At 36.5% G+C, this 25,976-nt stretch overlaps 1 protein-coding gene and 1 pseudogene across 1 annotated transcript; one reads left to right on the top strand and one right to left on the bottom strand.

The window, feature by feature from the left end:
• Positions 1-1,253, bottom strand: LOC112701513 (shaggy-related protein kinase eta-like; annotated as a pseudogene).
• A 3,293-nt stretch (positions 1,254-4,546) lies between these two features.
• LOC112701512 (3-ketoacyl-CoA thiolase 5, peroxisomal-like) lies at positions 4,547-16,482 on the top strand. The gene is made up of 5 exons (XM_025752262.1): positions 4,547-4,583; positions 5,755-5,888; positions 5,996-6,104; positions 15,976-16,053; positions 16,355-16,482. Exons 1-5 carry the CDS (start codon positions 4,547-4,549, stop codon positions 16,480-16,482), a joined length of 486 nt encoding a protein of 161 aa, XP_025608047.1.
• The last annotated feature ends 9,494 nt before the right edge of the window (positions 16,483-25,976 follow it).

The raw sequence follows: 25,976 nt of genomic DNA, 5'->3' as shown, positions 1-25,976 counted from the left end.
TCATGCTAATTGTAGCACCTTGAAAATTTCTGCAACCTGGTCCACTGCATTTTCACCCGAAAACAATGGTTGTCAAAATTCTATTTGTATATCAGTTGACATATAGGTAGTAAATAATAACAAAACCAAAGATTGTTTGCATGATTTGCAGTAAATGCCACATTGTAACACTAAAAAAAAAAACAGATATAAATCAGGCCCAAAAGTAGTTCAGTAAGGACACAACCAGTCGACCAAATATCAGTTGAAGTAGCATACTCAGTAGCACTAAATATGAATTCTGGTGTGCGATAGAACTAGGAATATATATATGATATATTAGTTTCTCCTTTAACCTGATTACACATAGAAAAAAAAAAGAGTATCAATCAGATTCTTTTTATCTATATTGTTAAAAAGTTGAAAGTTCATTACAATGGATAATACTTGGTTAATATTCTAAGAGAATTACAGGAGAACCTACGCAAAGTTATTAAATATAATAATGCAAGCAATACAAGAAAAAATAATATGTTGGATTAATATATTTATGCCAACATACCAGCACTTTTGCATTTCCAAAATCACATATCTTAACCTGTTTGTAATAAGGTCAACCAGGGAAAATACAAGAATGACATTAGAGCTAGAAATAATAACTACTTATGGAAAAGAACTATTACTTATAAAGTCCATTTAGAAAGGATATTAAGCCAATCAGTATATTTTGTGGCTTCAAATTTCTGTGCCATACTCCAAGAATAGTGTGGATATAAGCTAGCCCCATAAAAATCTGGATGTGTGCCAAATATGTATGAAAAGTGAAAAAGAATGAATTATTTCCTTCTTTTAAATTTTAACATAAAGTTTAAGACTTTTCTGGTACATATAAAGTTTAACATAGATAAGAGGCATTCTTTGGTTAGCAGTGTTATAAAATTTCAAGACTCGATACATAGACTCGGGAACATATTCCATCACCAAATTAAGGAACAGTTCACCAGTACTTATAGTGGAAAAGAAATGATGCTTCAGACAAATGATATTTGGATCATCCATTAGGCACATTAACTTTAGTTCACCAAACTTATATCTTTTGTCAAGTAAAACTTTCTTGATGGCTACTGCCTCCCTATTTTCCAAGCATTTTTCCTAAAAAAAGGAATTATTATAAGATGCAAAATATATCACATAACAGTGATGAATAAAATCAAGTATTGGCATACCTGAAAAACTATTTCAAATGACTTAATATCCATGACACGTTCTTCCATGTAAACTTATAGTTTACAAAAGTTCTCATAGCAATGATGTTAAAGTTTTAATCCAAGATCTATCACAATTCAGATGTGTAATGTCTAAATCCAAAAACATGAAGATATAATAAAACTTTTACAACTCAACGAAAAAAATTGTAAAACCTAGAAAAATGATAAATGATTAATTAATAAATTAAATATGATTAAAGTAGATTAAGAGATTAAAATATATAATTTAGAGAGATAAAATATTTAGACTGTAAATTAAAACATTAATTTTAAAAATTTTAGTCTAAAATTGGGCTAACGAGCTGAAACAATTGAGTCGGGTCCATGTTGAGCCCAATCCCAAGGCTTATAAGCCTTACACTTTAACAATTTAGTACCATTATACTCATTTCATTGAGAGAAGCTGAAATAGAGAAGACAAGAGAGGGAGAGCAAACCCTAACCTTCATCACCTTTAAACCTCTATAACTTTTGCTCCGAAACTCCAATTGACAAGCTGTTTGCGGCCACGCGTCGCTCTCTTCACCTTCTTTAATTCTATGTAAATATTGCGGTGAGTAAATTCGAAATCTTTACCTAGTTTTCAAATTTCTCTACTGTTTTGCGTTTTTGGGTACATGATGTTGAAATCTTGTAATTTTAGTTTTTTTAGTGATATTCTAGCATGGATTCTAAGTGGGTTCCATCCCGTATTCGAGGGGGTTGAGGTAAAAAAGCTTTTCTCCTTGAAATTTTTCTAATTCTATGAACCTTAGGTTGGGAAATTGTAATTTTTGTGGTGAATAGCTTGATTGATGAGTTAATTATTGCGGGTTGGTGCCTTGTTGAGACTTGATGATTGAGTATCTAGCATGTTTAGAAATAGTATTTGAGTGATTTGAACCAAGTTGGACTTGAGAATTTGTCAAAATGAGCATTGTACAATATTTGGTAAAAACAGAACTTGGATAAACTTCAGCGCGCCATAACTTGGTGCTCGAAACTTGAATTTGTGTAAAATCTATCTTAAATTGAAGCTATTGAAAAGAGATTAAAAATAGTTTAAGATTGACACAGGGAAATCGTTGGTTCAAAATTTTCACAAAAATAATCTCGTCGAAGTATAGATCAAAACCAACAATTAACCCTCAATCTAAGTTTAATTTTATTTGTCACTTAAGTCAAACCAATAAAAACCAAGAGTATTTATCAGGGTGGTGATTGCTTCATGATTTGACCATGGTTCTTTTTTTGCCACGCTTTAAAAGCGCAGCAATAGAGAACAACATGCACGCTTTTGAAGGGTGGCAACATAGTTTCGTTATTGTGACGTTTTTAAAGGGTGCCCGTTTCCTCTAACTCTTTCGGCATGCTTTAAAAGCATGACCACAAAGTAAAAAAAAAAAAAGGTTTTCCATCTTCGAAACAATGAGTTCAGAGCTACATTATGCATACACACAACAAAGAGCCCTACGTTTTCTTTTCTTTGAAACATACACTTCTTCGAAACAATGGTCAGAAAATTTTCGAAGAACCCTAACAAACACTCTCATCGCTGGTGCTCGCCTTCTCTCCTCTGTCGCAATGCCTCCGTCGGTGCTCCAACCGTTGGTGCTCCTTTCGTCTCTCCTATACGCATTAAACCCCTAACCCTCCTTTGGCGGTCACTCCCTCTGGTAAGGCCTCCCTCTTTGGCGCTCACTCTCTCTTGAAAATCCACCGTCGACGCTTCCTTTCCGCCTCTCTAATGAGCGGATATTTTATACGCCTTTTGGCATCATTTTCATATAGTTTTTCATATGTTTTATTTAAGTTTTATTAAGTTTTCATAGGTTTTAGTGTAAAATTCACATTTTGCTCAGCCCAAACACTCACCAAGTGGGCCCTAGAACTGGAGTTTTACAGTAAAAGACTGTTTTACCCTCCTTATGTAATCCTTAGTTATTAGTCTAGTATTTATTTGAAAACTTTTATACTTTTGAGAGACTCTTGCCCACTTTCACGTTTATCATTGTATTTTTCTATCAGCATGAGTCACTAAACCTCCTAGGTTAAGGTTAGGAGCTCTGCTGAGTTTTATGGATTAATAAAAGTACTACTATTCTATTTTCAATCTGTGTTTGATTCTATTCTAAGATGTATCTTCGTTCTTCAACCTTATGAATGAGTTGAACTGGCACAAGATTATCTCTATTCTACATGGGTTCAGCTAGCGTCTTTCATCAGATATCAATGAACCACTAGCTTTATTATACATCTCTTAGACGGCTAATCCACATCTTCGTTGGGGACTTCTCGAGACACCAGTTCAGCCAAGGTATGGGAAGATTAGGGTCTTTGTGGTAAAGGCTAGAACCAAAGGCGCATCATTCTCTGATTCGGAAGATTCGACCTTATCTGTGGCGTTTTGAGTACGATCATCAAGGGGAATGGACCGCAGGAGCTTCACTCTCAATCAGACTGGATGCACACTAACCCTGGTGTTCAGCCTAGAGCAAGATTGGCAACCTCTCAAGAAAGGCGTTGATCACATATAGCCTGACATAGAAGAAATCATTCATATTTGGCATAGACAGTAAGACCGAATTAATCCAGAAGAACAAAGCATCTCTAAAGCCTTAACCATCTTCTAATCATTGCATTCATCTTCAATTGAGTAACGTTATCTTTATTTTACTTTTATGCGCTTTAAACAAACAAATAACTTTTCTATCTGTCTGATTAAGATCTACAAGATAACCACAGCTTGATTCAAGCCAACAATCCTCGTGGGATCGACCATGACTCACTCAGGTATTACTTGGATGACCCAGTGTACTTGCTGGTTTAGTTGTGCGCAGTGTAATTCCGCGCACCACTCTCCCTTCTGTCGCTACGAACCCCTAACCTTCTGGCGCCGCAATTATGGAGTTGTGCTGTGTGTGGTTGTAACGAACGCCGTTGAGGTGCAGGATAAGGAAGGTCACGCACTGGGAATCGCACTTTATAGTTCAGTGTTCTCTTGGATCAACCACGACTCCTCCCCCAGTGCCTGCTACCGCTTCATCTTGTCTCCTCCTCCTCCTTCTTCTTCGTAGAAATTCAATCATCGAATAGCTCCATCTTTCTTTCGCGGTTCTCCTGATTCACAAGTACTTCATCAATTATCTCTATAATAAGTTTCTTCAATTCTGTCTTTTTGCTTCTGTGCTTTGATGAGATAGGAATTGTGCTATTTTTGAGATAAATAGTGGGTTTATACTATCAGTAATCATTTTCAGAAAGGTCTTTATAAATTCGTATTTTTATTTTAATTTTAAAAAAGAAATACAAAATCTAGCATGGGTTCACCGCTAGTTCCCTTCGCTCTTGTCGCTGGTTCTACTTGTCGTCGCTATTGGCTCGTGCTTTGCCATTGTCTGCTCGCCTTCTAGTTTTGGCTTAGGTGAGTTAGCTGCTCCCCTGCTTGTGTTTGGATTCTTCATTACTTAGTTAATTAATTTTTTGTATTAGTAGTTACTTAATTCGGGGTTTTACATTTTAGATAATTAGTTTGTTTATTGATTTTTAATAACTAATTTAGTAATTTGGTTTTAAATTTAGATTTTTAATTCAGTTTGTTTATTGATTGACAAAACATTTGGAGGGAGGGAATTTGTAATGCTGAACTGAACACCCAATAATTGTTACAGTTATCTCAGTTGTTGTTATTTGTTGTTATGACTCTTCTTTCTTGAAACATTGACACTACCAACCATTGACTAAGGAGACCTACCCTGTGATGATGCATTTAGAATTTCAAAACAAATGCAATTGCAATAGGTGTAGGAGCAATTGCTGCATTTGAAACACTAATAATTAGTTGGTATATAAATGCATTGTAAATTCAGTACGTCTATCACTATATTTTCTTTTTGAAAAATTCTATGGTGTGAATTGAATAAAATGTCTATAGTACGAATCATGTGTGGTATGCTTCCTTGGATAGTGATTCTCGTTTTGTTGGTCCAAGTTGAACTTTATATGCAAACTTTTCTATTTCATTTTTTTGTTAAATGACTTTTCTTCTGTATTTATCATTTTGTTTATTTCTCTTTGGATCTTCTTTATCATTTTTGTTTATATGCAAACTTTTGTTGATTTACTTTCCTATTGATGATCCTGAGATTTTTTAATCTAAATAGGACCGCTAGAAGTTGTTATCTAGCATATGTGGTGTATCTTATGGTGCTTGCATCCAAGTAAGTAGTTTGGCTTTTGAGCTTTTGATAGAAGAGTACTTTAAGTAAGCATTTTCTAGTTGGAGCACTAAATCTCCATTAAGGCACTAACTGAACCATAAAGAACAACCAGTTAGTGGTCAAATGCACAATCATGTGCATGATTTTCTTTTATCTCTATTTCAAATATCAATTCTGCAGTGTTCAAACAACTCTTGCCGAGTAGCATATCATCCACTTTGTGCTCATGCTGCTGGTCTTTGTGTTGAGGTATTTCTCCTTTGTTCTTATTCAATATACAATGTTCTATTGATTACTCTATTTGGCAGAGTGTGGTGTTGGCTTTGCTGTTTTTAGAGTAGACCCTACTGTTTTGGGAGTTGGCCCGGCATTTGCTATTCCAGCTGTAGTGAAATCTGCTGGTCTTGAACTTTGTGACATTGCTTTGTTTGAAATCAATGAGGTAGTGGTTTTACCAGTTGAAAATGCTAACCTAGAAGAACTATTTCTTTTACATTTAAGCAATTCAATGCTAATAAATCATATACTAAGAAATATAATGTTACGCAGGCATTTGCATCTCAGTTTGTTTATTCCTGCAAGAAATTGGGACTTGATCATAACAAGGTCAATGTAAATGATGATGCTATTGCTCTAGGTAATCCTTTGGGCGCTACAGGTAATCCTCAGATTCCATCTTTTAACCAAACAATCTGTTAGAGAACATGCCCGTCATTACAGATATCTTTACATAGGGTGTGCCCAAGTTGCTGTCAAACCTCTCATCTGAGAAGGTTTGAATGCCTCAATCCTCATGTGTCTTAGAGATATTAGACACAATGACTTCCAAGATTCCCTTATCAGAATAGTTGAAACAAGTCTAGGACACGATCTGGTTTACTTCAAATGTTTCCCAAATAAAACGGTCAGCTTGTTAGACATTAACATTCTTGACTCTCGTTTCCTAAACATCTGAATTCTTGGTCTTAACATGAAGGAAGGATCCATTCCAGGTGCATTAATCTATAGGATTCAATACAAGGTCATGAACACTTGTAATTCTAGAGTCCTTCTTAAATTCCAAGATCGTGAAACTACTTTGTTTGTCACTGACATGACAAAGTCCAACGTCATGATCCCAAGGCTCATAAGGTGTGATGAAATTGACCTCCCCCAGTCATGGTCTATTGACCGAGCTATCCCAACATAACCTAGACAAGAACCTCTCTTACGAGAAATAAAATAGGATGAATCAGGGAAAGTAGAGATTTTCTTTGACATATGAAATTTTTTTTCCTCCAGATCTGAAGTAGGAACATCCAATGATTTTGCTTTAGCAAGAAGGTATTTTTCTGTGACTTCTCAATATCAGTTTTCAAAAATTTCAAAACCAGTACATTCTGAAATTAATATTTCAGGATTACAAAATAATTCAAACATTTCTCAAGCAGTTTATCAAACCGAGGATAGGCACTCGGATGATGATGTTGAAGTTGAAGTACAATCTTCCATTCAATCTCTAACATTCTCTTCTATGAATGATGCCAATGAGTAGCACAAAATTTCTTATAAATAGAGAAGCTTTACATAAAAACCTTGAATCTGAGGAATATGACCTCCATAGAGAATGGTATTTACGTACATATACAGCTGCTCAAATTTCATCATTCAAAGAAAAGTACTACAAATTTTTAAATGATGTTAAAATGCATATTCCTTTCTTTGAATGGTTTCATGCTTATTCCATCAAAAATAATATCGATTATCCTTTCAAAAACAAACAAACTTTGCTTTCAGTAAATGTCATTTCAACTTGGAAAGTCAAAGATGGGAATTTGGTCAGATCTGAATTTCCTCTAAAAGGACCTTTTGTTATTTCAAATACGGAAGGACATAACCCAGTTATGGCCACCATTCAAAACCAAAAATGTAGATGAAGCAGTCGCCCACAAAAGATATCAAAAATCTTATTGAATAGGCAAATTACACCAACAGATTTTTACAATGTCTGGGTGACAACCTTTCATCTTCAGGAGCTCTTTTGTCTTCAAAAAATATCCATGAAACTTCTATTTCCAAAACTATTGAAAAACCCCTTTTCAAACCTTTTAAAATGAGTAGCAAAGCAAAACAAAGTCTTAAAACCTCTATTTTAAAACAACAATCTAGTGATTCAGAAGTCATGCAAAAGGTCGATCAACTTCTAAATCGTCTTACAACTGTCCTTGAAACTCCTACAAACTCTGGTGAATCTACCTCTCGTATTCTAACTCGCTCATCCAAAGCCATTAATGCCCTTGGCCATGATTCCAATGAATCTTCCTCCGAGCAAAGTGATGATTTTGGCAAGTCGTCCCTCAAGGTCAGCCCTATTATGACCAACTCTCTAACCAAGTGGAAGGGTTTAACCAAACCCTCTGCGTATGGTTATAATCGAGTATCCACTCTGGATCTAGCTCTCGAAGAAAGAGAACTAGGTTTTGTCAGCTTCAATGTCAATAATGTCTATGAATGGAACATAGACGGCAAAACTGAATATAATATCATGAGTATGCTTCAGCATATGATAATGGTAGGCACATCCTATTAAGAAGCCCATGAAACTTCTGAAGAAGTAATAGCCAATGTTATTGTTTCCGGGTTCAGTGGTCAACTCAAAGGATGGCAGGATAACTACCTTTCTGATAACCAAAAACACTCAATCTTTTCTACCATAAAAGTCAATGATCAGAACAAACCCATCATTGGAGACGACGGGGAACCTATTCCTGATGCTATCAACACCTTAATCTTTACCATAGCAAGCCACTTCATAGGTGACCCATCTCTTTGGAAAGACCGATCTGCTGAACTGCTTTCCAATCTCAGATGCAAAACTTTGTCTGACTTTCGATGGTATAAGGACACCTTTCTTACTAGGGTCTATACCAGAGAAGACAGTCAACAACCTTTCTGGAAAGAAAAATTCCTTGCTGGACTCCCCAAATCCCTGGGAGATAAAGTAAGGGACAAAATTCATAACTTATCCCCAGATGGGATAATACCCTATGACGAGTTAAATTATGGTCAACTCATTTCTTTCATCCAAAAAGTTGCACTGAAGATTTGTCAAGATGATAAAATTCAAAGGCAACTTGCTCGTGAGAAAACCCAAAATCGTATTGATATAGGAACTTTCTGTGAACAATTTGGTCTTCCTGCTTGTCATCCAAGGAAATTGGTGCACGAAATTGCAATCACACTTTTGCAATTCCGCACAACTAACCAGCAAGTACACTGGGTCGTCCAAGTAATACCTTACGTGAGTAAGGGTCGATCCCACGGAGATTGTCGGCTTGAAGCAAGCTATGGTTATCTTGTAAATCTTAGTCAGGATATCAAAGATTATCAGGATTGATTGTAAAAAGCAAAAGAACATAAAATAGGTACTTGAATTGCAGTGATGAGAATAGGTTGAGGTTTTGGAGATGCTCCATCTTCTGAATCTCTGCTTTCCTACTGTCTTCTTCTTCAAGCACGCAAGGCTCCTTCCATGGCAAGCTGTATGCAAGGGTTTCACCGTTGTCAGTGGCTACCTCCCATCCTCTCAGTGGAAATGTTCAACGCACCCTGTCACGGCACGGCTATCCATCTGTCGGTTCTCAATCAGGCCGGAATAGAATCCAGTGATTCTTTTGCGTCTGTCACTAACGCCCTGCCTTCAGGAGTTTGAAGCTCGTCACAGTCATTCAATCATTGAATCCTACTCAGAATACCACAGACAAGGTTTAGACCTTCCGGATTCTCTTGAATGCCGCTATCAGTTCTAGCTTATACCACGAAGATTCTGATTAAAGAATCCAAGAGATATCTACTTAATCTAAGGTAGAACAGAGGTGGTTGTCAGGCACACGTTCATAGTTGAGAATGATGATGAGTGTCACGGATCATCACATTCATCCGGGTTAAGAACAAGTAATATCTTAGAATAGAAGCAAGCATGATTGAATGGAAAACAGTAGTAATTGCATTAATCCATCAAGACACAGCAGAGCTCCTCACCCCCAACCATGGGGTTTAGAGACTCATGCCGTGGAAGGTACAATGAGAAACGTGTAAAGTGTCATGAGGTCCAGATACAATCTCAAAAGATCCTATTAATAGTAAGCTAGTAACCTAGGGTATACAGAAAAGGGTAAATGACATAAAAATCCACTTCTGGGTCCACTTAGTGTGTGCTTGGGCTGAGCATTGAAGCTTTCATGTGTAGAGACCTTTTCTGGAGTTAAACGCCAGCTTTCATGCCAGTTTGGGCGTTTAACTCCAAGTTTTATGCCAGTTCCAGCGTTAAACGCTGGAAATTCTGAGGCTGAAAAGCCCAGGATGTCTACTTTCCAATGCTGTTGAGAGCGCGCCAATTGGGCTTCTGTAGCTCCAGAAAATCCACTTCGAGTGCAGGGAGGTCAGAATCCAACAGCATCTGCAGTCCTTTTCAGTCTCTGAATCAGATTTTTGCTCAGGACCCTCAATTTCAGCCAGAAAATACCTGAAATCACAGAAAAACACACAAACTCATAGTAAAGTTCAGAAAAGTGAATTTTAACTAAAAACTAATAAAAATATACTAAAAACTAACTAGATTATACTAAAAACATACTGAAAACAATGCCAAAAAGCGTATAAATTATCCGCTCATCACAACACCAAACTTAAATTGTTGCTTGTCCCCAAGCAACTTAGCTTTCAGGGTCTCAAATGCCTGCAAACACTGTGTGTCAAACACAAATGGTGTGTCAGCAGCTAGCAGGTTACTCAAAGGTTTTGCAATTTTCGAAAAATCCTTTATAAATCTTCTGTAGAATCCTGCATGCCCCAGAAAGCTTCTGATTGCCTTAACATTGGCAGGTGGTGGTAATTTCTCAATTACCTCTACCTTTGCCTTATCCACCTCTATTCCCCTGCTTGAAATTTTGTGCCCAAGGACAATTCCCTCAGTCACCATAAAGTGACATTTCTCCCAGTTTAAAACCAGGTTAGTCTCTTGGCACCTTTTCAGGACAAGTGCTAGGTGATTAAGACAGGAGCTGAATGAGTCTCCATATACTGAGAAGTCATCCATGAAGACTTCCAGGAATTTCTCCACCATATCAGAGAAGATGGATAACATGCATCTCTGAAAGGTTACAGGAGCATTACACAGACCAAAAGGCATCCTCCTGTAGGCAAACACGCCAGAAGGGCAAGTAAATGCTGTTTTCTCTTGGTCCTGAGGATCTACTGCAATTTGGTTGTAACCTGAATAGCCATCCAAAAAGCAGTAATAATCATGACCAGCTAGTCTTTCTAGCATTTGGTCTATGAATGGTAAAGGAAAATGATCCTTTCTGGTGGCTGTATTGAGCCTTCTGTAGTCAATACACATACGCCACCCTGTGACTGTTCTTATAGGAACCAGTTCATTTTTTTCATTATGAACCACTGTCATGCCTCCTTTTTTGGGGACAACTTGGACAGGGCTCACCCAGGGGCTATCAGAAATAGGATAAATAATCCCAGCCTCTAGTAATTTAGTGACCTCTTTCTGCACCACCTCCTTCATGGCTGGATTTAGCCTCCTTTGTGGTTGGACCACTGGTTTGGCATTATCCTCCAACAGGATCTTGTGCATGCATCTAGCTGGCCTAATGCCCTTAAGATCACTTATGGACCACCCAAGAGCTGTCTTGTGTGTCCTTAGCACTTGAATCAGTGCTTCCTCTTCCTGTGGATTTAAAGCAGAGCTTATAATCACTGGAAAAGTGTCAGCCTCTCCCAGAAATACATACTTCAGGGATGGTGGTAGTGGTTTGAGTTCAGGTTTGGGAGGCTTATCCTCCTCCTGAGGAATTTTTGAAAATTTCTTTGTTTCCTCTGGTTCTTCTTGATCAGGTTGAGCATCTTTGAAGATGTCCTCAAGCTCTGATTCTAGGCTTTCAGTCATATTGATCTCTTCTACCAGAGAGTCAATAATGTCAGCGCCCATGCAGTCATTTGGTGTGTCTGGATGCTGCATAGCTTTTACAGCATTCAACTTGAACTCATCCTCATTGACTCTCAGGGTTACTTCCCCTTTTTGTACATCAATGAGAGTTCGTCCAGTTGCTAGGAAAGGTCTTCCTAGAATGAGAGTTTCACTCTTGTACTCCTCCATTTCCAGCACCACAAAGTCAGTTGGAAAGGCGAATGGCCCAACCTTGACAATCATATCCTCTATTATGCCTGATGGATATTTAATGGAGCCATCAGCAAGTTGGAGGCAGATCCGGGTTGGTTTGACTTCTCTAGTCAACCCAAGCTTTCTGATAGTGGATGCATGTATTAGATTGATGCTTGCTCCAAGATCACATAGGGCTGTCTTGGTGCAAGCACCTTCTAATGTGCATGGTATCATAAAGCTTCCTGGATCTTGAAGCTTTTCTGGTAAGCTTTTCAGAATGACTGCACTGCATTCTTCAGTGAGAAACACTTTTTCAGTTTCTCTCCAATCCTTCTTATGACTTAAGATTTCTTTCATGAACTTAGCATAAGAAGGTATTTGCTCAAGTGCCTCTGCAAACGGAATCTTTATTTCAAGAGTCCTTAGATAGTCTGCAAAGCGGGCAAATTGCTTATCCTGTTCCGCTTGGCGGAGTTTTTGAGGATAAGGCATCTTGGCTTTATAGTCTTCAACCTTAGATGCTGCAGGTTTATTCCTTACAGAAGTGGTTGAAGAAGCCTTGTTAGAGGGATTACTGTCAGCACTCTCAGGTGTCTGATCTTTCCTTGGCGTCTGAACGCCAGGATTGGGTGGAAAATGGGCGTTTAACGCCAACTTTTCCCCCTTTTCTGGCGTTTGAACGCCAGAACTGGGCAGGGAATGGGCGTTTAACGCCAGCTTTCCCCCTTTTTCTAGCGTTTGAACGCCAAAAGTGTTCCTCTCTGGGCTCTTACTGTCTTCAGAGGGATTTTGAACAGTGGTTTGGTTATCCTCTGTCAATTGTTCCTTATTTGGCTTTTTGCTCTTTTGAGCAATGTTATTCAGTGTCTTCCCACTCCTCAGTTGAACTGCTTGACATTCCTCTGTTATCTGTTTAGATATTTGCTGTTTTGCTTGATTCAACTGTAGTTCTATGTTCTTGTTAGCAACTTTAGTTTCATGGAGCATCTCTTTAAATTTTGCTAACTGTTCTGTCATCAGGAGCAATTGTTGATTAAGCTCAATCATCTGTTCTTGAGGATTAGGATCAGTGACTACTGTCATGACTTCCTCTTTTGGAGAGAACTCATTGCTAGAGTACAAATGTTGGTTTCTAGCAACAGTGTCTATAAGCTCTTGAGCTTCTTCAATTGTCTTCCTCATGTGTATAGATCCACCAGCTGAGTGGTCTAAAGACATTTGAGCTTTTTCTATAAGCCCATAGTAGAAGATGTCTAACTGTACCCACTCTGAAAATATTTCAGAGGGGCATTTTCTTAGCATACCTCTATAACTCTCCCAGGCATTATAAAGGGATTCATTATCCTCTTGTTTAAAGCCTTGGATGTCCAGCCTTAGCTGTGTCATCCTCTTTGGAGGGTAAAAGTGATTCAGGAATTTGTCTGATAACTGTTTCCATGTCTTTATGCTTGCTGTAGGTTGGTTATTCAACCACCTCTTAGCTTGATCTTTTACAGCAAATGGAAACAGTAACAGTCTGTAGACATCCTGATCCACCTCCTTATCATGTACTGTGTCAGCAATTTGTAAAAATTGTGCCAGAAACTCAGTAGGCTCTTCCTGTGGAAGACCAGAATACTGGCAATTTTGCTGCACTATGATAATGAGTTGAGGATTTAGCTCAAAGCTGCTTGCTTTGATGGGAGGTGTACAGATGCTACTCCCATATGCAGCTGTAATGGGGTTAGCATATGACCCCAGAGTCCTTCTGGACTGCTCAATTCCACTTAGGTCCATGATGGATAAAGGGAAATGATGTGGATTACAAGTAGATAAAGATATTTTTATTTTTTTTATTTTTTTTTGAATTAACCAAAAAAAATAAAATAAAACAAAAGGAAATTAAAATGAAGATTCGAAAATCAAAAAGAAAATAAGATCAAAGCAAATTGAGAACTGAATCAATTAGTTAATCGAAAAGATTTTGAAAAGAGCAATTAAAAAGATATGATTGAAAAATTTTTATGAAAAAGATTTGATTTTTGAAAAGAGGAAAGAGAAAAACAACAAAATGACACCAAACTTAAAATTTTTAGAAAATCAAACACTAATTTTCGAAAATTTTTAAGGGAAAAACACAAAGAGGACACCAAACTTAGAATTTTTATGGATCAAAAAGGGACTAAAGACATGCAAATTCGAAAATTAAAAGAAAAACAAAAGCATGCAATTGACACCAAACTTAAAATATGAAACTAGACTCAACTAAAAGACTCTAAACCAACAAAAACAAAACAGTCCTAATCTAAGCAACAAGATAAGCCGTCAGTTGTCCAAACTCGAACAATCCCCGGCAACGGCGCAAAAAACTTGGTGCACGAAATTGCAATCACACTTTTGCAATTCCGCACAACTAACCAGCAAGTGCACTGGGTCGTCCAAGTAATACCTTACGTGAGTAAGGGTCGATCCCACGGAGATTGTCGGCTTGAAGCAAGCTATGGTTATCTTGTAAATCTTAGTCAGGATATCAAAGATTATCAGGATTGATTGTAAAAAGCAAAAGAACATAAAATAGGTACTTGAATTGCAGTGATGAGAATAGGTTGAGGTTTTGGAGATGCTCCATCTTCTGAATCTCTGCTTTCCTACTGTCTTCTTCTTCAAGCACGCAAGGCTCCTTCCATGGCAAGCTGTATGCAAGGGTTTCACCGTTGTCAGTGGCTACCTCCCATCCTCTCAGTGGAAATGTTCAACGCACCCTGTCACGGTACGGCTATCCATCTGTCGGTTCTCAATCAGGCCGGAATAGAATCCAGTGATTCTTTTGCGTCTGTCACTAACGCCCCGCCTTCAGGAGTTTGAAGCTCGTCACAGTCATTCAATCATTGAATCCTACTCAGAATACCACAGACAAGGTTTTGACCTTCCGGATTCTCTTGAATGCCGCCATCAGTTCTAGCTTATACCACGAAGATTCTGATTAAAGAATCCAAGAGATATCTACTTAATCTAAGGTAGAACGGAGGTGGTTGTCAGGCACACGTTCATAGTTGAGAATGATGATGAGTGTCACGGATCATCACATTCATCCGGGTTAAGAACAAGTAATATCTTAGAATAGAAGCAAGCATGATTGAATGGAAAACAGTAGTAATTGCATTAATCCATCAAGACACAGCAGAGCTCCTCACCCCCAACCATGGGGTTTAGAGACTCATGTCGTGGAAGGTACAATGAGAAACGTGTAAAGTGTCATGAGGTCCAGATACAATCTCAAGAGATCCTATTAATAGTAAGCTAGTAACCTAGGGTATACAGAAAAGGGTAAATGACATAAAAATCCACTTCTGGGTCCACTTAGTGTGTGCTTGGGCTGAGCATTGAAGCTTTCATGTGTAGAGACCTTTTCTGGAGTTAAACGCCAGCTTTCATGCCAGTTTGGGCGTTTAACTCCAAGTTTTATGCCAGTTCCAGCGTTAAACGCTGAAAATTTTGAGGCTGATTTGCAACGCCGGTTTGGGCCGTTAAATCTCAGGCAAAGTATGGACTATTATACATTTCTGAAAAGCCCAGGATGTCTACTTTCCAATGCCATTGAGAGCGCGCCAATTGGGCTTCTGTAGCTCCAGAAAATATACTTCGAGTGCAGAGAGGTCAGAATCCAACAGCATCTGCAGTCCTTTTCAGTCTCTGAATCAGATTTTTGCTCAGGACCCTCAATTTCAGCCAGAAAATACCTGAAATCACAGAAAAACACACAAACTCATAGTAAAGTCCAGAAAAGTGAATTTTAACTAAAAACTAATAAAAATATACTAAAAACTAACTAGATTATACTAAAAACATACTGAAAACAATGCCAAAAAGCGTATAAATTATCCGCTCATCAGAAATCTAAAAGACCATCCAATCGAAAAGTTTTTAAACCTAATCCTGAAAAGATTTTTAGAAGATCCAGAAAAGGTTTTAAAAAACCTAAAAATGAAAAACGTTTCCAAAAGAATTTCCAAAACCACCCACAGAAAAACCCCATTATTTGCTATACATGTAAGAAACCAGGACATATTAGCAAATACTATCGGTTAAAAGGAAAGATTAATAATCTAAACCTTTATCCTCTGATTGAGAAATAGATTAATAATCTTTTGATAGAAAGCTCAGATAATGATTCTGACCCAAAATCTTCGGATGATATCAATAACATCCAAGTCGATGACATTGAATCAAATATGAATATGATTGTATTATCTCACATGTGCAGTTATGGATATTTTATTATGTGCCAAGGAAAATTCACCTCAAATTAACAGTCAATAGGTTAAATTTATTGAACATTTGTCAGCCGATATTCTTGGAATTGGTGCATTTACTCATGCTACCATTTTTGTGCCAGGTGGATGCTGTGTTGTAACTCTATTGGATGAGATGAAGTATTATGGCAATCGATTTGGTGTAATCTCAATGTGCACAGGTGAGTTCTTCTATTGGCCTTTTTTCTTGAACTTAAATGCTAGAAAACCTGTTGAATAAGGACAAGCTCTATCTACTTTCTGTTGATGATGATGAAGAGTAGTGCATTCAAATACCATGTTGATTTTTGGTTATCACTGGTTTTAGTATTTAATAGGTTATGGTGGTTGATGCCGGGCCATACACCTATGATGATGAGGTCATCAAGAAAGCTGAAGCAATGGGGAAGCTTGGCCTTGTAGAAATCAATGCAAAATAAGATAGCTTTATATTCGTTGTGGAAACTACTGGAGTCGTAAAAGCTTCTCAGCTGTTGCTAAATGCCACTGAAATTCTAAAGCAGAAGCTGGATGTTGTACGTCTATCTAAGGACATAGTGGAGGTTGATGATCAGTTTGGTGAACTGGGTGCACATATGCGAGGAGGTTGATCAAAATTATTGTTAGATAGCATGGCAAAGTTGGTGGAATTGTAATTCATGTATTAGGATACATGTGTAGTTGTTATGACTTTAACTGTTGGTATTTTGTTATACTCTCATATGATTAAACACTTTTTTAGTGACAAGTTTATATATGTTGAGTTGGTTGATTTAAAATTATTGGTCATTGTCTAAATTTTAAAATTATCTATGAATTTTTTAAGGTTTTATTACGAAGATTAAAAAAGAATAATAGGTTACTGAACAAACTTTTTGCTACGCTTTTAAAGCGTAGCCATATTGTACAACATTCATCAACACCCACACTTTAAAAGCGTAGCCATATCTCTCGCTATTGGCATGCTTTAAAAGCGTAGGCATATGTCTCGCTATCGGTAAGCTTTAAAAACGTAGCCATATGTCTCTCTATTGGCACGATTTTAAAGCGTAGCCATATCACTATTTGCACACTTTAAAAGTGTTGCAATATCTGTCACATATGGCCACGCTTTTAAAGCGTGGCGATCTTTAAAAGCGTGGCAAAAAATAAAGCGTGGCAATAGGTCACCAAAAGCATGGCAATAGAGCAACCGGCACCCTTGCAGATGCAACCCCTTCAAAAGCGTACCAGTAGTTCAAAAAGTGTGGCGAAAAGCTATTACTACGCTTTTTCACTTTTTGCCACACTTTAAAAGCGTAGCAAAAAGCTTGTTTTCTTGTAGTGGTACTAGCCACATTAGTCCAACTTCCGCCATCAATAATCAGACTACACACTTTTCTACCCACCAAGCATCTAGTGTGAAAAAGATTTTGACGTTGCTCTAGCCTAACTTCTTTCACCTGCAAATTTAAAGTACGTCTGATAACAATAGATTCACCATGGACTGGATACTCAACATCACCATTAGAACAATCCTCAAAAAGTGGCAAATTATTATGATTAGAATGATCACCATGATCAGAATCAGACACAATATCATCCCCTCTAATAATCATCATTCTCTTGTTTGGGCAATCACTAGCATAATGACCCATACTATGACACTTGAAGTATTTAATATCTCTGTCCCTATAAATAGCAGAAGAAGTGTTAGAATTATCATCTTTGTAGCATCAAACAACTCCTCGGGTTCAACACCCTTAGTCTTCGTTGTGTCATCACTATGAGACTCCCACTTTGGATTAGCATGAGACAATTTCCTTGGTGTTCTTCTTTGTTGTTGCCTCCTCACCTTTATTGCCATACTGAATAAATCCTCTATCTCCACATAATGATGTAACTCCACCACATCAGCAATCGCTCTATTCAAACCACCTAAAAATTGTGCCATAGTAACCTTTGTGTCTTCTTCTATGTTGGCAGTGATCGTAAGCATCTCCATTTTCTTATGGTAGTTTTCAACAGACTTGGAGCCTTAAGTTAGTCGATGTAACTTCTAATGCACTTTCCTGTAGTAGTATGAAGGCACAAATCTCTTCTTCATGAGGTGCTTTTTAAGATCCCAAGTCTCTATAAGGTGATCGTCATTCTGCAGTCTTGTCTTCACTAGTTTATCCCACCAAAGCAAGGCATAGTTAGGGAATGCAACTGCTGCCAAACAAATTTTTTTTGCCTCAGAATAATTATGGCAAGCAAAAATTCTTTCTACCTTACGTTCCCACTTCAAATAAACTTCAAGATTATTTTGCCCTTTGAATGGTAGTATTTGCATCTTAATGGCATTGATATTGCTATCTTGGCTTCTGTGTTGAGGTATTAGAGCCCCCATCAGAGTCATCATCAAAAGGTAGATGATTTTAACGTCGATTATAAAAAGTTCCTTGTTTAGTAGTCCTGGACAATGTATGTGTCACCTCCTGCATCCATGCTTCCAATTCATTCAAGCGATTAGCTAAGTGTTGAATAGTGCTTTGCATCAACTCCATGTCAACTAAAGTATCTTCTGAATGAGCCACCATAACAATGAACCTGTAACAAAAATGTTGTAGGAAAAGACCTCACAAGCACTCTCTCACGTGTTTTACTCAAGGATAAACACTTATGTGTACTCTCAAAATTGGCTTTTACCTTCTATTGAACTCACCACTCCTGCCTTTTACCACTCTTGAATCTCTTTGACTGTTGCACTTTAGAAATCAAATAAAAAAAGAAAAGTAGAGAAACCTGATGCAATGATAAGAAAAAAGTGAATGAAACAAAAGACAAAAGACATCGAATACAAAGAGGTAAAATAATAATAATAAATAATCTAAAGATGTTTTTTCGAAGTTTGTTTTTTTTTTAGTTTTTTTTTTATGATAACACAACTCTTTTATTTTTGTGCACTGAATGCTTTTGTTTTCTTGCTATTTTTTTGTCTTTTGACACTAGGTGTTTCAATTTAAGTTGTACAAAAAGTTGAATTAGAAGGTAATGATAAGAGTTCTTTCAATTACGTAGGTTTTTTTTTTCCAAAATAAACCTAATGTTATAGAAAAAAAGAAACCTAATGCTATGGGGAAACAAAAGAAAACCACGAACAGTAAGAAAACAACCTAATACTATGGGAAATCAAAAGGAAACTACGAATAGTGAGGAAATAATAAAAAATAAAAGAGACAATAACAAGAAGGAACAAAAAGAGACGAAGGAAGAGATCAAGATGAACAATGGACGACACAGGGAATGACATGGGATTTTTTGTTTTTTTGTTTTAATTAGGATAAAGAAGAACAAATATAGATTAATATGGATTAATCTAAGACTAGGCTCTGATTCCAAATGATACGGAAAAAAGATAAACAAGGTAACATCAATTGAAATTGAATAAGAGAGATACATTAAAATTGAAAAAGAAAATAAAATAGATTGATTGAAATTGGATACAAAGAGAATCACTCTACTTTTTATCCCTTTCTTGTTGTATCAAGAAATTGGATAAAAAGTAAAGTGATTCTATTTGTATCTAATTTCAACCTACCCCTTTTATTTTCTATTTCAGTTTTAATGTATCTTTCTTATTCAATTTCAATTCATGACATTTTGTTTATCTTTTTTTCCATATCAAAATTGTACACCGACAAAATTTGACAAAGGCAGAGGCAACCAAAAATTCACCACCAAGAAAGAAGAAATCCCAAATGATGCTTGCAAAGATCCCAGAAGCAAAGGAAGAAATGCAATGCTCATAAAAATGCAAGGGGACGGAAGAAGAAGGTAGTTTCAGAGAATGGATAAGACGAAATGAAAACGAAGAAGGGGAAGAAGAATCAAGCATATATAGGGTATAAAAAAAAGGCAAAATAGTAACTTTATACCCACTTTAAATGATAGCACACGGTTCCGATAAATGCACAAACAGTTACAAAATGAAAAATGTTACAATTGCTCCAATCACATCGAAATTTTGGCTTCTGCGAACTCAAATCATGTCGAGATCCCTAATTTGTCCCTAAAAATCACATTGATAATCCGACAAGAACGACCTGTTCAAGCGACAATGGCAAGGCTTAAAGAACGACCACACAGAATGCCCAAGTTCGACTTACAATGAACTCAGCCTCAAGCAGGGGCAATGTTCATACCCTAGCTCAATGATGAAGCCATGCCCAAAGGAAACAAGCTCAACATGCAAAAGGTCCAGAAAACCTTCCCACGTCCAACTTGACCTCCACCGAGAACGAATCCACTAGGTCTGTATGACTGACCTACAAACAAGATCCCAACTAAACCTACAAATAAGCCCCCATATTTATATATCAAATTCCAACAACTCCTAGATAAGAGGGGAGCATAACCTCCTACCAAGATAACTTATCCTCGCTACTATATAAGTACCTCACTACCTCAGTTATTTCTCAACTCTGACTTACATTAAAGTTACCTAAAACCCTTGCTAACTTAGACATTGGAGATCCTTATAGGTACCACCGCTAACCTCTTAAAAGAACTCGGACGATTTTTATAACACCCTTACTATTAGAATGTCACGCTTTCGGCTGCGCGACTCTGATAGTTAAGTTACGACGACTCTAAATATATTTAATACTAAGATAGGAGCTTGGCTAAAACTTAAAACCATATAACCTTTCAAAATACTCTTAGTTGAAAACATAAATACATACCTACAAACCATATACAACACTTAAACAAGAATATGTTTTTAGAGTACAATGATCGTTGTTCGCCTTAGTATCTTTTCAAAAACCAAAGATTTACATTCAAAAATCCGAAATCCTTTTTAAAAGAGAAATTTGTTAATTCTTCAAAATCCAAAACCTTTTCCTTTTGTATCAAATATTAAAATTTTTTCTAGACAATATGAATGACCAAGCTATTCCAAGTATAGGTTTATTAAGTCTATGCTGAACCAGTTTGATTTTTCATACTTTACTAAACCAAAAACACAAACCAATCATAGCCTTCGGCATATCACATAATCAATCATGGCCCTAGGCCGAAACAACTCCATCAATATCCAATTCACTACAATCCAATCAATTTTAGTCACAAACATAAGTAAGAAATTTCAGATACGATCAAAGCAGTTACATCAAGTATAGCAATTAGCAATTAAATAGAATTATTCACATAGGCAAACCAATTGCAATTTGTACACCCAAACAATGTCTCGTAGATGCATATGATGAATGTCTATCCTATTAGCTTGTAATATCACTTGTCGGTCCATAAATGCCAACCTGACACATCATTTCGGATGTCGCCTTTCTACCACGTCCAAGGATTTAGCACCTGGCACGCTTTTGTTCCGAGGATATAGTGCCTAGCACACTCTTGTGGCAGAAAAGATTATCAATAATAATTCAATCCCAGGGATATAGTGTCCTGCACATTATCGTTCCAAAGATATAGTGCCTGGCACGCTTTCAACATCCAACCAGTCCATCAATCTCAAATCATCATCACTCATCACCATTTTCTCATCTTAATTTCCTTTAAAATCGAAAACCCATTTCTTTGGTAACATTTTTCGAAACTCTAAACAATTTCAAAATCATATCAATTGTAAATATCTTCCAAAAGTCATCAAAATTATTCATTCTAAATTAAGATTTGGTAATAAAATTTCACAGGAGGATCTCAAAATTTTAGGGGAAAACAACCTATCTCAATTCCTTAAAATTTATTGAAAACCATGAAAATTATAGCTTCTTAGTTTTAGTAAATAAAAATAAAATTTTATTTAAAACTGAATCATATAAATCACAAGTCCCAAACCCAATTCGAAACCAAATCACTAAAAGCAAAACCAATCCGTTTAAATCAAAACCACTTTCAGGTTCACTCTTAAAACCAATTCTCTAACTTCTTCCAAAACGTCACAAACAGAATTATTCAATCAAAGTCAAATTTTCTATAAATAATTCAATTCAAAACATTATTCGTTATTTTATTAAATAATTGAAGTAAAATAATATATTTCTTAAATTCTTAATTTTCTAAATAATAGTTCAAACAAAGTCTCAGATTTTATAGAAATTTCGGCAGCGCTTCCTTTTAAACTTGGACTTTGCCACACTTCTCGGGTCCCAACCAACCCCGTTCGCAACCCTTTCCAATGGATTCAAGACCAAATAAGTTCAAAAGTAAGCTGTTTCCGATAATTCATATCATCCTCATAACTCAAGGAAACCGATTCAAAATCAGATCATTTTCAACGAATCAAACTTATTTCCAAAAACTTTAAAGAAACAATTCAGCAACCACCCACTTAACAAAACCAAATAGAAATCTGAATCAAACAAACAATAATATTCATCCAAAATAGCCAAATAATACATAAAAATTATACAATAACTGAAAAGTGTATTTCTCACATCAGTATCCATTTATAACAATTCTAAATTATAAAATTGAGTTTTTAGAAAAATCCTTACCTCGACAAGTTGAAACCATAAACTAAAAGCGTCAACGAAACTATTTTCTCTCAACCTAAAATCAACGGCAACCGCAACCTCAACTCCAAACAACTTTCGCAGCAATCACAACAACTCTAAACGCAACATATAGCAACTGACACTCAATCTTATAGCGATTAACGCTGTAAAACCTCAACGTAAGATAACAGAAGAGTGACTAAAAGGCTTTTCAAAATAAAAACGCTTACCGAAACTAAGAAAGAACAACAGAATCAAGTAACGACAGCCCCGGTGATGGTTCCAACAACACCCGTGCTATACACGTTGACCAGAACGGCAACAATCCTTCTTGTTCTCTCTCTTCTGAATGAAAACGCTTACCGAAACTAAGAAAGAACAACAAAATCAAGTAACGGCAGCCCCGATGGTGGTTCTGACAACACCCGTGCTATACTCGGTGACTAGAACGGCAATAATCCTTCTTGTTCTCTCTCTTCTGTTCGAGCTCTGATGGAGGCCTAAAGTGGGTTAGAAAATTTTCTCAAAATCGAATCAACATTGCAAGTATTATTCCAAATCCACAATCAACCAACATCAAAGTTTAATTCAAAAGATAAGTCACAATTCAAAACAAATATAAACTAGGAGTTTTAAATCCCGAGTCGTTCTCCCTAGAAATTACAATAGAGTGCTCAATTATTGGCTATGAGGGAATGGGGGTTTGATTTTGCAAGAGACAAGAAATGTAAATAGCAAGAAATTAAAGAAGCATGCAATAACTAAATATCAAAGGCAATCAAACTCAAGGCAATAAAGCAAAAGGAATGGAAATTCAAATGCTAAGAAACCACTTGGCAAGGATTGAGAGTCATGGTTACCTATCCTAACCATTGACCACAATCATATGATGATTATGAAGAGTTAATCCTACTTAGTCAACCCTAACATCGAGGATAAGTCAAATAGGCATAATTGATTTCAATCCACAAGTCCTAGCCAACTCTCTTAATAGAAGACTTAGAGTTAGTGGAAACCAAATCAACTAACTACCTTAATATATCAATCAAGAATGGACATCAATGACTCAAAGTCACCAAAGTCCTCAATTCCAAGCCAAGAGTGAGGAAAAACTAAGTAAAAACTAAGCCAAGCATTTTATCAAACACTTGGTATGCATGAAAATAAAATCATATTAAATTCGAATAATAATAAATTCTAAATTACCAAAAGCAGGAAAATAATAATAACAACTCAATTAAATAATAATAAACATAAAAATATCAAATTGCATTAATTGAAATTAAAGTTAACAAGAGTGTTCATAAAACTAAAATGACAAAAATGGAAAATTTACAAAAAGAACTAAGAGAATAAGGAAAATTAAATAAGGAAAAGCAATAGAATCTACATTAAGACAAGAATTAAAGATGGAAATTAAAGGAAAATTAAACTGATAACCTTAAATTCTAGAGAGAAGGGGGAGCTTCTCTCTCTAGAATGGCCTACTACATGATACTAAGCTAAACCTAATTGCTCTCCCCTTGCCTCCTCTTGAATTAGGGTTGAAATAGCTTTATAAATGAGTTGGATTGGGTTCTAGAGGCCCAAAATTCGCTGCCAACGAATTGCATTAATGAGGTCATGTGCTGGTACCTGTGTGTACACACAGATGTGTGCATACGCACACTTTCTGATTTTTTCACTTGTCTGTACGCACGAAGGGTTGTGCGTACGCATAACTGCACCTTTCCACCTGTGCGTACGCACACATAGTAGTACACACGCACACTTGCTGAAAAGCTCCAAACTCCATTTCGTCATGAATTCTCCACTTTTACATGTTTTTTCTTCATTCCTTCAATCCAATATTTGCTTTACAAGGCTGAAATCACTCAACAAACACATCAAGGCATCAAATGGAATTAATGTGAATAAAATTTAGCAAATAAGTTCCTAAAAATCATATTTTCACTTTTGAGTACAATTTATGAAAAATTTACAAAACCAAGCTATTTCATTGAATAAGTGTAGGAAAAGTTGATAAAATCCACCCAATTAGAGAAAATAAATTCCATGAAATGTGGATTTATTAAGCTCCTCTTCTCGGAATTCCCAACAGTGACAGCGGTGGTGCAGCAGCTCAGAACAGCAAGCAGCAACAGCAAATGAAGCTTTGGCAGTGATGGCAACGTGGCTGGCCGTGATTCTGGCTCCCTCCTCATGCGTGTCCTCTCTCCTGGCGAACCCCCATTGACAACGACGATGGAGTGGTGGCGGTTATTGGTGCGATAACGGTGACTGGACGCAGCTCTTCCAGCTCTCATTTTCTCCCTCCTTTCAGTGACAATGAGGCGACTCGAGGCTCCATGGACAGCGGTGGCGAGGCACGATCTCTCTCTCTCTCTCTCTCTCTCTCTCTCTCTTTGATGCCTCTCCTCCGTGACGAGGACGAACGGCGACGATGCAAGGGACGGGTTCGGCGATGACAAGCTGGCAGCGACTTCATCGTCCTCCTCCTCTCCCTTTCTCCCTTATCTTCCCTCTCCTTCTCATTTCTTTTTCCATCGTGTGTGAGTAGCTGTGGGTGTGTGCGTTGTGTGTGTTGTGTTGAGTGAGGTGAGTGATGACGGGTGTTGAGGGTTGTGAGGAGTGAGGTAAGTGTGTATTGTATTAGGGCTAGGGTTAGTTTAGTAATTTTACTAAAATTAGGGGTAATAGTAATTAAAAATTAATTTTAATCCAACAGTAATTATAATTAAAAATACTATTTAATTATGAGCTTACAAATTATTTTCAAATCGATACTCTAATTCAATAACCATAGATGATATAATTAATTTTCTTTATTCATAAAAATTAAAATATTAAATTCCAAAATCTCAATTATTTAAATCAAAAGATATAAAATTATTATTATTTTACAATTACTAAACTCAAATTTAAATATGAAAGTTATCCAATAATTATAAAATTAGATAAAAATTCTGATATAAATATCAAAGCTTGATTTAATTAGCTTTAATAAAATAAGGTTAAATTACACAGTTGGTCCCTATACTTTTGGTGAAATTGCAAATTGGTCCTTACACTTTAAAAGTTTGTAATTGGGTAATTAAAATTTATAATTTAGTTTCTGCCGTTCAAAAAGTGTTTGATTTAACAGAATATTCTCAGCATATTCTCTATTTTAAACATGTGAGCTACACATGTTTGCAATAGGGACCAATTTGCAACTTTAGTGAAAGTATGGGGACCAACCGTGTAATTTAACCATTTAACCATTCAGAGTACAGTGATCCTTGTTTACCTTATGTATCTTTTCAAAAACCAAAGGTTTACATTCAAAAATCCGAAATCCCTTTTAAAAGAGAAATTCCGTTAATTCTTCAAAATCCAAAACCTTTTCCTTTTGTATCAAATATTAAAAATTTTCCTAGATAGTATGAATGACCAAGCTGTTCGAAGCATATATTCATTAAGTCTATGCTGAACCAATTTGATTTTTGATACTTTACTAAACCAAAAATACAAACCAATCACAGCCTTCGGCCAATTACATAATCAATTACGATCCTAGGCCCAAGAAATTCCATCAATATCCAATTCACTATAATCCAATCAATTTCCCATCACAGACATAAGTA

This window comes from Arachis hypogaea, chromosome 7 (genome assembly GCF_003086295.3).
Source record: "Arachis hypogaea cultivar Tifrunner chromosome 7, arahy.Tifrunner.gnm2.J5K5, whole genome shotgun sequence".
Taxonomy (NCBI): domain Eukaryota; kingdom Viridiplantae; phylum Streptophyta; class Magnoliopsida; order Fabales; family Fabaceae; genus Arachis; species Arachis hypogaea.
This window is presented reverse-complemented; position numbering and strand designations above follow the sequence as displayed.

Coding starts and splice junctions, on each gene's coding strand:
- LOC112701512 (XM_025752262.1), top strand. CDS start 4,547: ATGGGTTCACCGCTAGTTCCCTTCGCTCTTGTCGCTG. Junction 4,584..5,754: donor TCCCTTCGCTCTTGTCGCTG/GTTCTACTTGTC, acceptor TCTATTTGGCAG/AGTGTGGTGTTGGCTTTGCT. Junction 16,054..16,354: donor TGTAATCTCAATGTGCACAG/GTGAGTTCTTCT, acceptor GAGTCGTAAAAG/CTTCTCAGCTGTTGCTAAAT.